Below are 12981 nucleotides of genomic sequence, written 5' to 3' on the forward strand. Positions count from 1 at the left end.
CTTTGACTTTTAATCTGTTTTTGTCTCTGTGTGTGAGATGTGTCTCTTGCAGACAGCATATTGAAGGATCTTGTTTTCTTATCCATTGTGCCACCCTCTGTCTGTTAACAGATGCATTTAATCCATTTACATTCAGTGTAATTATCGATAGGTATGGATTAATTGCTGCCATTATGTTTGCTTTTTTGTGGTGTTGCTGCCTTCTTTGTTCTGCGTGGCTTCCTTTGTTGAGTTTATGCTTTTTGTGTTCTTTCTTGTGGGTTTCCTCATAGTGTTAGTGTTTCCATGTTCTTCTTGGATTTTCATTTTCTTGGTATGTTGTGAAATGTTAATTTTCTTTGAGGTTGCCTTATTTATAGTCCATTATTTTTTCTCTCCATTTACTGCAGTCTGTTTTATCCTGTAATCTACCCGACCTTCTCACCATCTGAGTCTCTGTTCCTATGTGTTTACATTCTTTTACATTGTAATTGTTTTGATCATAGACTGACCTCCCAGATTCTCTGAGTTTTTTCTTATAATTTTGTTCTGTTCTCGACTCTTCCTTCTGTCGATTTAATTATGGTTGGTGTTGCCATGTATGTCAATCTCTAGTTGTTGTCTGTTCTTGTTGGTTCTCAGTCCACAGAACTCCATTTAGGATGATTTGTAACACAGGGTTGGATTTGGCAAATCCTTTATCATCTGCTTATCCTGGAATGTTTTGATTACACCATTATATTTGATTGATAGCTTTGCTGGATAAAGGAATCTTGGTTGGCAATTTTTTTCTTTCAGGGTTTTATATATGTCTCCCCATTGCCTTCTTGCATGCATAGTTTCTACTGAGATATCCGATCTTAATCTGACTTGCTTGCCTTTGTATGTAACACTTCTGTTTTCCCTAGCTGCTCTCAGTAGAGTCTCCTTATCTTTGATTTTGGAGAACTTGATTATGATATGTCTCAGTGATTTTCTTTTGGGGTGTACCCTTCCTGGGATTCGTTGAGTTTCTTGAATGTTATCTTTTCACTTTTCAGGATGTTAGAGAAATTTTCTTCCAGCAGTTCTTCATTATTTCCTCTGTGGACTTGTGTGATTCTTCTTGTTCTGGAATGCCAATAATTCTTGAGTTATTCCTCTTCATGTTGTCCAACATGAATCTTAAACCTTCTTCAGATATTTTTATCCTTTTTTCTGTTTGATCTTCTATCTTAGTGGTATATGAGAGTTGTCTTCCAGCTCATTGGTTCTGCCTTCCATCTCTTCTATTCTACTCCTTTGCCCTTTCTTTGCCAGTGTATTGTCTATTTCTGGTATTCTATTATTGATCATTTGGACCTCTTTCTGCAGGTTTTGAATTTTTTCCAATGCTGTATCTATCTTATTTGATTGTTCCTGTAGCACTTTCCTGACTTCTTCCTTATTTTTCTCAACTCCATTGTAAAGTATTTTGAAACATTTTATAATCATGTTACTGAATTCCTTTTCAGGTGTTTCCAAGGCCTGCCCTCCTTTCAGAATGGAATCCAGGTCTACCTCTAGGTCATTTTTCTCAGACATTTAATCTTGTTTCTGGACATGTGCTGATATGGTCATCTGCTTTTGTTTCTTGGTCATGTTTAGTGTTTATCTGTGGCCTTAATACTTAATTGAGTGTGTACTTTGGTATTTTTTATGCTTTCTGATTGTTTCCAGGTAGATGTGATCAAGAGGTGGACTTCCCTTTTCACTCTTCTTTTTGCTTAACTCAGAATAACTTTCACAGGTGTTGTCTGCCTTCCTGGTATATGGCAGTTGGTATTGGTTCTTGCCTGGGTTTTGGTGTTTTATAGAGTGTGATTGTAGCTTGACTATATGGCAGCAGTTGCTGTCTTTTGTTGTGTAATATAGGGAGAGAAAGGGTCCCCCAAAGGTAGAAGGGGTAGCATAAAACAGCAACACAGAACTGGCATTAAAAAACAAAAACAAAAAACTAGACTGAATACTGCTGTCTATAATCACAAAAAAGAGATAGGAGGGAGAGAAGAAGAAAAAAAAATCTGTAGCCTAATATGAGTATGACTTTAATGTCTTCTCTTCAGTTTCTTGCTTTCAAAGCTGCCTGAGAGATTTCAAGATGCCACTGTTGGTTGTTATGCTATACCTCAGGCTTTAATTTAATTTTCAGCCTGTTTAGTTTTTAAACTCTCTTTCCCTCTCTATAGTTCTGTCCTGGCCATTCTCATATTTAAAAAACAAAAACAAAAAAATGTTCGGGGCCTGCTCTTGGGCTGAGTATCTGTGCACATGCGTGGCAGAAGAATCCACCAGTGGTGAGGGTCGGTGGTGTCCAATCGCTCATGTACCCCCTCTAGTCACCAGAATGGAGGTGCACAAACAGTGAGGGGGCCAATGACCAGATATAAATGAAAATAATAAATAAAAAGAAAATCAGAACAAAGCAAAACCGACAAAATATATTGTTCACCTTTGCTCCAAGGTTCCCGTGGCATTTTTCCATGGTGTTTCTGCTACCCTGCTTGGACTTACTGTTTGGTTTCACCCTATATGTCAGCTCCCAAGCCTGGCAGATTCAAAAGTACGTGTGATTTCTTACTTCAGCTTCAAGTTCCACTAGCTATAAGCCTTCAAACTTTTAAAATATTCCTAACTCTGTGGTTCCAAGTTTTGGATCTCTGCCCTGGATCTGCTTTGCCTGGTATTCTGTGGTATGGCTGACAGCGAACCTCACTGCACCTCCACCCTAGCTGTCATCAAGCCACGCCTCTCCCTTCCATCTTCTTTTGATGCTTTCTGCATCCTTCAATAATTATCCCAGAGAAACCTTCACTAATGGAAGTTGAAGTTTGGATTTTTTCTTCACTTCCCCCAGCTTGAGAAATGCTGAGCGTGTTCTTCCTTTTTGTTTTTTGACTCCAGATCTTTGCACATTTTGTTGTAATATTTGACATTGTCTTCTTGAGCTGACCTTTGGAATTTTCTGTTCAGCTCTGGTACCTCCTCATTTTTTCCATTTGCTTTAGCATCTCTATGCTGGAAAGCAAGTTTCAGTGTCTCTTCTGACATCCATTTTGACCTTTTCCTTAAGCATGGCAACAATAATGAGGTTGGCCCATGATCATCAGGATTGGACAGTGTTTCATTCTGCTATGCATAAAGTTGTTATGAGTCGGTACTGAGTTGATGGCACCTAACAACAACAACAACAAAAGCAAACCTTGTCTGTTGTCTGCTGGGATTGGATCTGGCTTGTCCTCCAGTGTCTACTTCTTTGGATCTGAGCCAGTGACCTGCTTTTTACCTGCAGATTGTGGGTGTCATCAGCATCTTGTTGAGAAGAAAATGAGACAGTTTGCTTCCATAAAAATTGATATCCTTGGAAACCCTATGAGCAGTTCTACTCTGTCCTAAAGAAACACTGTAAGTTGTAGTCGACTCAAAGGCACTGGGTTTTACAAAGCTAGACTACAATCCTTGGTGGCACAGTGGTTAATCACTGAACTGCCTACTGAAATGTTGGTGGATAAAACTAGCTTCAGTGGGTGAAAGATATGTTGTCTGCTTCTATAAAGATTTGCAAACTTGGCAACCCTATGGGGCAGTTCTACTCTGTCCTATAGAGTTTCTGTGCGTTGGAATTTACTGGATGACAATGGGTTTTAGTATAGAGCAGGGGTGGGGAACATCCAACCAGCAGGCCATATAAGCTAAGACCTGTGAAATCATTTGGTATGGCCCTGCCAACGCAATCACAGTTCCAACCATCACATTAAGGGTTGTTGTTGTGAAATGCCGTCAAGTCTGTACCGACCCATAGCGACCTTATATAGGGTGTCCAAGGAGCAGTTGGTGAGCTTGAACCACAACTCTTGCAGTTCAAATGACTGCAGTCTGACGCATTAGCCCACAGTGCCACACCAGGTCTCCACATTAGGGGTGAATTAAATGTTTGACCAAATATAGCAGGCTAATTTTCAAGTTGATAATTTTGTATGGACCATGAATGATGATATAAATTTTGGCAGAAAAAAAATGGTTCTCCACCCCTGGTATATGGAGCTCTGGTAGGTTAGTGGTTACAAGTTGGGCTGCTAATCTCAAGGTCAGCAGTTCAAAACTACCAGTGGTTATGTGGGAGAAAGATGAGGCTTTCTGATCCCGTAAAGATTTACAGCCTCGGAAACCCTGTGCAGTGTTGCTATGAGTCAGAAACAACTCTACGGCACATCACCACCACCACCACCACCACCACCACCACCACCACCCCTGGTATAGAGCTAGACCACCACCTGTCTGTCAGTTTGTCATACTGTGGTAGTTTGGTTAGTTATGATGATAGACTCTATGCCATTAATATTTCAACTAGCAGCAGAATCAGTCATGTTAGACAGGTTTTAGTGGAGCTACCATACTAGACAGGCGATCTAATTGCAAAAATTAGCCAATGAAAAACCCATGGATTACAACAGATTTATCCAAGACGAGCTCCCTAGGTTGAAGGGCACTCACAATGTGTAGTGTCCACAGTGATGTCCACTCGAGCATGCCAACAACTATGAAGGTGACATGAGATGGGGCAACACTTCATTCTATTGTACATGGGGTCACCATGAGTTGGAGGTGGTTCAATGGCAACTCGAAACAATAGAGCTAGAAATTGGCAGTGCCGATTCTAATTCAATGTTTCTTCCTCCAAATCCAGTGTTTCTTACTCTAGTGTGTGATGGTTCTCAGAGTCCAGAGATCAACATCGGCATCACCTGAGAACTTGTTAGAAATGCCAGTTCTAAATGAGGCTGCAGCCTACATCAACTGAATGAGAAACTCTGGGGACTAAAACAAGCTATCTGTATTTTCACAACACTCCAGGGGATTCGACAGGCACTCAAGTGTGAGAACCACTGCTCCAGTTGACGCCCCCACTGGTCCTGGCCCAGCATTCTGGTGTGGGTTCTTAGTGTGATGAACATAGTGAGACTGCAAGGGAACCAGGGGACAACAGCCCAGACACCCTCTGTTCCAAGCTGAGTTTGCACCTCCTCCAGACTCCAGGGGAGACAGAGACATAATCAGGGAGTTTCAGTGCTTATATCACTTCTGAGATAAAGGTCTATGGGAGGTGCTGTCTGAGCCCAGAGGAGGGTGGGGACCCCACCCTCTTGTCCAGGATTGGCTCCACAGAAGGTGTTTTTCAAGATGGTCCCTACACTGTCAAGAAGAAGTCAATACCTGCTTTTCTGGCTTCTCAGACCCTGAGGTTTTCACTGAAACTAGACAGGAGAACTGAGAGCCAGCCCTGAGGAGACAGCCAGGACCCTGGGAAGTTGGTGCTGTTGTGCCAAGGCCTTGGCAGCAGTTCAGCTTCTGGTGAGGCCAGCCTGGGCTGCCAGACCCTGTGTGGCTCCCTCCTTCCCCATCACCCCACCCCCTCTCATCTAAGGGAGGTTGTGTCATGTATCAATTGCTCATTTTCCCTTTGCTTTCTCTTAAGCTCATAAAACTCACATCCTGGAAATGTCTGTGATGACTTCCAGTTGGCCATAAAATGGAGATGGAGATAGGACAGGAATCTTGGAGAAATTTCTCTCCAGGTCTCTCTGAGGTGACATTTGAATCGTCAGTTTCTGCTGCAGTGCTGACATCAGAGCTGAAGTTTCATGTGGAGAGAATCAGAGCTAGGGTCCCCAGGATGTGCCTTTGTTTAATGTTGTTGGCTCCAATGAGCTGATGCTGCCTGATAGCAAACTCCTGAGCTTAAGAGATGCTTTGCAGAGCCTCCTGCTCCCCCTGTGCCTCCCATTTCACCCGGCTTCTTAGCCTGTTGCTTGAAAACCCACCTCTTTGCTAGATCCTACTCTTTGTCTCTTCTATTCATAGAGTTTTCAGTGACTAACGATTCGGAAGTGGTTTGTCACTCTTTCTTCCTAGTCTGTCTTTGTCTGGAAGCACATCTGAAACCTGTCCACCATGGGTGGCCCTGCCGGTTATTTAAAATACTGGTGGCATAGCCCTCAGAATCACAGCAACTCAAGCCACCACACCACAACAGACAGGTATTTTCAATAACCTCATATGGATGCGAAAGCTGGACAGTGAATAAGGAAGACCATAGAAGAATTGATGCCTTTGAGTTGTGGTGTTGGAGGAGAATACTGAACGTGCCATGGACTGCCAAAAGAACCAATAGATCTGTTTTGGAAGAAGTGCAGCCAGAGTGCTCCTTGGAGGCCAAGATGGCTAAGCTCCGTCTTTCATATATTGGGCATATTGTCAGGAGGGAACAGTCACTGGAGAAGGATGTCATGCTGGGCAAGATGGAGGGTCAGAGAAAAAGAGGAAGACCCCCAACAAGATGGATCAGTCAGGTGGCATCATTGATGGCATCAAGTGTGCCAGCGGTAGTGGGGTTGGCCCAGGATCGGACAGTGTTTCATTCTGCTGTGCATGGGGTCACTATGAGTTGGTTCCAACTCGATGTCACCTGACAACAGCAACAACAACAACACCTCTTTGTCTCAAGCTCCTGATCTCCTTCTCTGTCTCCATCTGCTCTGTGATGTCCTTGTACTGGAACTTTCTGCAATGGTTTCTCTCTCTCTGCACTGGCCTAAATGGTAGCCACCAACCACATGATGGGCACTTGAAATGGAACTAAGTAAGTGAACTTAAATTTAATGTAATGTTAGTTAATGTATATAGTCATGAGTGGCTTGTGAGTCTCTAATGGATCATCCTCATCAAACTTAGAATTCTTTCTTTTCTCCAGGATGGGATAGCCCTCCTTCTCCTTCTGCCTGGTGTTTGATCACAGCTTTGAAGGGCAGTGTATCATCCCCTGACCCACTCTAGGGAATTATTAGATAATGAGACTGGTACAGCTCGTTGGCCCATCATTTAGGGACCAGGCTTCCATACAGAATGGGTGCAAAACCTGGGCCAGTTCTGCTCTTCTAGAAAGCAAAGTTGTTGGAAGTCAGGGGAAGCTATGGTCCCCAGCACAGCTCATGAGCTTGTTCATGGTACTCAGGATGGAGTCCACTGCTGTGAGTCCAGGACTCCAGAAGGCTACTTGTTGGGTTGAGTGGCCAAGGGCCCTTGGTCAATGTTGTTGCTCCCCACTTACCACCTTTACTTCTGAAGACATCATGGGGACTGTGCTTCATGAGTCAAACTGTCAATGATGAGCTCCACTGTAGGGTGTGGTAACCGGGTAGGATTACCAGATGAAATGTGGTATAGCCAGTTACATTTTAATTTCAGATAAATAAATAATTTGTTAGTATAAGTATGTCTCATTTGAACATCATTTGGGATATACTTGTACTAAACAAGTCATTATTTATTTGAAAGTCTAATTTGATTTGGGATCTGGTATTTTTATTTGCTAAGTCTGGAAAGTCCATACTGTTGTTGTTGTTAAGTACTGTGGAGTCGGTTCTGACTCATAGTGACCCTGCACAGGGTTTCTGAGGCTGCCAATCTTTATGGGAGCAGAAAGCCTCATCTTTCTCCTGCGGAACAGCTGGTAGTCTCGAACTGCCGACCTTTAGGTTAGCAGCCCAATTCGTAACCACTACGCTACCAGAGCTCCTTTGCAAGTCCATAGAGGGTGAGAAAGGACCAGGGAGGTTGGTCATTTACCAGCACTCCAAATGTATTCTGCTAACTTCCCTCCCCACTCCCACCACCAATGCCCCAGACCCCTTGTTCTTGAATTCTGAGAGTAGGTCCTATTGGTATTTTATCATCATCATAATGAGAAGGGGATATCACAAATTTTAAATGGTTCTCTGGTAAAATGAGGCTTAGGGAGTGTGTTAGCTTCCTATTGCTCTTATAACAAATTACACAAGTTTAGTGATTTAAAACAACTCAGATTTATTATCATATATCTCTGGAAGCAGCAGTCAAAAAATCATATGACATATTGCATTAGGCTAATCAGTTGGAAAAGACCTCTTTAAAGTGTTCAAGAACAAAGATGTCAGTTTGAGGACTAAGGTGACCCTGACTCAAGCTGTAGTGCTTTCAATTGTGTTATATGCCTGTGAAAGTTCAACAGTGAGTAAGGAAGACCATAGAAGTACTTGAATCAATGCATTTGAATTATGGTGTTGACAAAGAGTATTGAAAATACCATGGACTTCCAGAAGAACAAACATCTGTCTTGGAAGAAGTACATGCAGAATGCTCCTTAGAAGCCAGGATGATGAGACTCATCTTTGTACTTTGGGCATGTTTTCAGGAGGGATCAGTCTCTGGAGAGAACATCATGTTTGGTAAAGTGGAGAGTCGGTGAAAAAAAGAAGATCCCCAACACAATGGATTGGCCCAGTGGCAGCAGCAGTGGGCTCAACCATAACAACAACTGTGAGGATGTCGCCGGACTGGGCAGTGTTTCATTCTTTTGTACATAGGGTCACTATGAGTCAGAACAGACTTGCTGGCACCTAATAATAACAGTTTTAGAAAGGAAACTTGGTGGCTCAGTAGCTAAGTACTCATCTGCTGATCAAAAACTCATCAGGTGCTCTGCAAGCGAAAGTGGCAGTTTACTTCCAGAAAGATTACAGTCTTGGAAACCCTGTAGGGCAATTCTACTCTGTCCTATAGAGTTCTTATGAACAGATATTCACACATCAGCAATGAGTTTGGTTTGGTCCTAGTTCCGGAGGTTGAAAGTCCAAAAGTCAAGGTGTTAGCAGGGCTCTGTTCCTTTCTGGAGACTCTAGGAAGAATCCATTTTCTTGCCTTTTCTACCTTCTAGAGTCTGTCTGCGTTTCTTGGAGGACATCTTCAAGGTCAGCAATGAACAGTCAAGTCATTCTCACATCATGTTACTGTGGCACCTTCTTCCACAGTTAAGGACCTTTGTGATTACATTGGACATTCCCAGAGAATCCAAATTGCTCTCTTTATGTTAAAGTCAACTGACTAGCAACCTTAATTATATCTGAACTCTCAAATCTCCTTTGCCATGTAACATAATATTTCCTCACAGGCTCTATAGCCTGGAATGTGGACATCTTTGGGTGGATTGGTATCTGACTTGCCACAAGGAGGTTTCCAATATGGTCTTTCCTCCCTGCAGTTTGCTCATGGGGTCACAGACCTGCTGCTGAAGGAGGTTGCCTGCAGCAAGGCCCTTCTGGAGTGCTTCATCACTTTCAGCCAGCGACGTGGGACACAGACGGTACGTGACTGCCTGTGCTCCCTGTCCCAGGGAACCCTGCAGTGGATGGAAGATGCCCTGTATGCTAACGTGGACTTCTTCAAGGTCTTCCGAGTGGTAAGGGAAATGTTTAGCTGCTCGCTCTTGATAGGTCACTCCTCAAGGTAGAGGGCTTCTTGCCATGCCATCAGGTGTCCATACATTGACAACCGGGCAGGGTATAAGCCTGGCTTTCAGGACAACATATGAAGAAACTCCAGGTTCTGAAGACCCAAGGAATCCTGACCGATAGTGTTTCTAGAGCAGTGACCCAGGGACTCAGGAGCCACCCTAAGATTTGACACTGGGTATTGTAGAAAGTTCCTACCCATTCCAAAGCTGGGAAAAGTCCTTTCCACCATAGTGTGGCAGAGGAAGAAGGAAGCCTAGGTTTAACTCCTAGTTAGATGATAATGGACCAAATGCTTAACCTTCCCGAGCCACATTTACTTAAATATTTAAACCAAATATTATACTTTGCTTTAATGAGTGGTAAGAAAAGATGTCAGGAGGGACCAGTCACTGGAGAAGGATATCATGCTTGGTAAGGTGGAGGGACAGAGAAAAGAGGAAGACCCCCAGTGAGATGGATTGACAAAGTGGCAGCATCAATTGGCTCAAGCATGGCAACAGTAGTGAGGTTGACCCAGGACCAGGCAGTGTTTCATTCTATTGTGGATAGTGTTGCTATGAGTCAGTACCGACTTGATGGCACCCAACAACAACAACAACAAGAAAAGATACATGCAAAACATTTATGAGATTTCAATAAATGAGAGCTTCACACTTCTTGTCCTGAGTCTGGTCTCAACCCAAAGGTTGCTGTTTCTTGATGGAAAAAGTAACTGAGAAAAGTCTCATAGCCTCAAAAGATTAGAAAGCCTTGATCTAGTTCACCCTCTGTTCCAGCAGTGTGTCCCAGACAGACTGCTTGGGGCCTGATCATATCACACTCTTTCCTAGAAGGATAAGATGAGAAAGAATGATATAAAGGAAATATAGAATAGCAGTTCTCTTACCTCAGAGAGCAAGAAAATCAACAGGGTTGCTGGTAAAAGATGCAAGTTCCAGATACCAACCCTCTGAGAGTCTGCTTCAGGAGGTCTGGGCCCACCCCAAATCTGCCCTATTTCCTTAGGTAATTGTTACAGAGGTCATGTAAGTCACACTTAAAGAAACACTGAATTCAGAAAAAATACTACTACTTGATTGTGCTGTTTGCTGTTGCTTTCATTGTTTTTAAAGAAATTTTGTCTACACTTTAATTTTTTAAATTGTTCTGTGAACTTGGTTAATGAATTTGTGTTTTACGTTTTGTGTGGTTGCTCCCTCTCAGCTTGTCTTTAAAAGTATCTTGAAGACTTTTAAAAGCAAAATCAAACCAGACCCCAGAGTTCTCAGCAGGGTTAACACTTAATCCCTTTCCAATGATGACTTTTTCTTCTCTCCCCTGCACCTGTTGCATTGCTTGAGCCACACACAGTGTGACTTTCCTTGAAACAATTGTCCCAGCTCATCAGGCTGGGTCTCCAGAGTGGGTGAGAGGGCCAGGTGAGGCCTGTGGATGCCACCATCACTGAGAATCCAGGGACCCAGAAAAGGTCTCTTAGCTCCCCACACTGTAGGACGAATAAAAAACCACTCAGTCAGACATTTCTGTCCAAAGTTTCAAGAGAACCCAACATGCAGATTTGTTTTTAGAACTAAACAAAAGAATAGCCAATAAAGATCCCTTATTCTGGCAGCTAAAAGCCAGCACAACTAGGAGACCAGGATCTTTGTTTGCAGAACCACTGGAGGTTCCCTGTCAGACAGGCCAGTGACCTGCGCTCTCAGGTGGGGCAGAATGGACAATGTCTGAGCATGTGCCCTGGCTGTAAGAGAAGGGTCCAGGATCACAGACACCCAAGACTGACCATCTTCTGGGTGTTATGAAATATGGAGAACTATACTTCTCTTCTTGAAGGACCTTGGCCACAATTACAAGCAAATTTACCTTCTGGATGTGACAGGGCAAAAGTTTTCATTAAGAAATGAACCCAAAACTCAGGTCACTGACTTCAGAATGCTCATTTATCACAAAGACCAGAAAGGCTGAGAAACACGGGCTGCTTGGCAAGGGCTACAGTTCAGAAACCAGGGCATAACATTGGCTAGTCACTCTTACTGATCTTAAATGGTCCCGCAGCCTTGTCAACTATATCAGTCCAGGCGCTCAAGCATGAACTGAGCATCTTCAACTCTCCAGGCATTGTGCTGAGGCCCAGGCTCCAACCATGACCCCAAACCTTGGCTACTGCTCACTGTACTCTCAGTTAGAACAGAGACAAACTAACAGGACATTTCACAGTGGTACATGTGGGAATAACAACACCAAGAAAGGCTACAAATGCCTAACCCTAATCCCCAGAGATTCTGATTCAGCTGTCCTAGGGTGCAAGCTAGACATCAGTATTTTTAAGGACTTCTAAGATGACTCCCACCACTCATCTGTCAGTTTGTCATACTGTAGTGGATTGTGTGTTGCTACGATATTGAAAGCTATGCAACTGGTGTTTTAAATACCAGCAGGTTCACCTATTGTGGACAAGTTTCAGTAGAGCTTCCAGACTAAGACAGAATAGGAAGAAGGAGAGGCAGACCACTTCTGAATGGTTAGGAACTGAAAATCTTATGAATAGCAGTGAAACATTGTCAGATATCATGCTAGAAGATGAGTCCCTTAGGTTGGAAGGCACTCAAATATGAATGGAAAAGAGCTGCCTCCTTAAAGTAGAGATGACCATGAATTGTGAATGGTGTAAAAGTTTTGGGATCCACATTTACTGATGGGGCACACCTCAAGGAGAACAGCTACAAACACCCATTGATAACTGGAACATGAAATATACAAAGTATGAATCTAGCAAAATTGGAAGCTGTCAAAAACAGCTTGAAACAGAATGAATGCATGAACTGGTATTGACCACTTTGAATCTGACAATCATATGTGAACTGTGCTGAGAATGACAAATTATTGAAGAGGAATGGTGTCACATTCCTCATCAAAAAGAACATTTCAAGATCTATCTGTGTAAGGATAATATACTAGCTCATACCACTATTTATTCAAATTTATGCACCAACCACTAAAGCCAGTGATGATGAAATTTAAGAATGCTACCAATTTCTTCAGTCTGAAATTGATCAACCATGTAATCAGTATATATTGATAATTACTTATGATTGGAATGTGAAGGTTGGAAACAGAAAGGAAGGATCAGTCGTTGGAAAGTATAACCTTGGTGATAGAAATGATGCTGAAGATTGCATAATAGAATTTTGCAAGTCCACTGACTTATTCATGACAAATGTCTTTTTAAAACAACATAAAAGATGATTATACACATGGAACTCACCAGATGGAACACACAGAAGTCAAACTGACTACAATTGTGTGAAGAGATTTAGAGATCATCTTAAGAACAGATTTGATGCATTAGACACTGATGACTGAAGACGAGAAGAATTGTGGGATGACATCAAGAACATCATACATGAAAAAAGCCAAAGGTCATTAAAAAGACAGGAAAGAAAGAAAAAAAACAAAATGAATGTCAGAAGAGACTCTGAAACTAGCTCTCCAGTATAGAAATGCTAAAGTTAATGGAAGAAATGAGGAACGAAAAGAGTTCAGTAAAAAATGACAAAGAGTCATTCAAGAAGACAAAGTCAAGTATTATAATGAAATGTGCAAACACCTGGAATTAGAAAACCAAAAGGGGACACTATGCTAAGCATTTCTCAAG

General features: G+C 42.5%; 1 protein-coding gene across 1 annotated transcript in view; it reads left to right on the top strand.

Annotated features, from left to right (window-relative positions):
* The window catches only part of ABCA4 (ATP-binding cassette, sub-family A (ABC1), member 4), a gene marked incomplete at its 5' end in the record, with an annotated part of 210699 nt that overhangs the window by 34992 nt on the left and 162726 nt on the right, over positions 1-12981 (top strand). The window contains 1 exon segment of the mRNA XM_006831046.1: positions 9074-9271. Coding sequence (XP_006831109.1) covers positions 9074-9271 — 198 coding nt within the window.

The sequence above is a fragment of the Chrysochloris asiatica genome, unplaced genomic scaffold (assembly GCF_000296735.1).
Source record: "Chrysochloris asiatica unplaced genomic scaffold, ChrAsi1.0 scaffold00002, whole genome shotgun sequence".
Taxonomy (NCBI): domain Eukaryota; kingdom Metazoa; phylum Chordata; class Mammalia; order Afrosoricida; family Chrysochloridae; genus Chrysochloris; species Chrysochloris asiatica.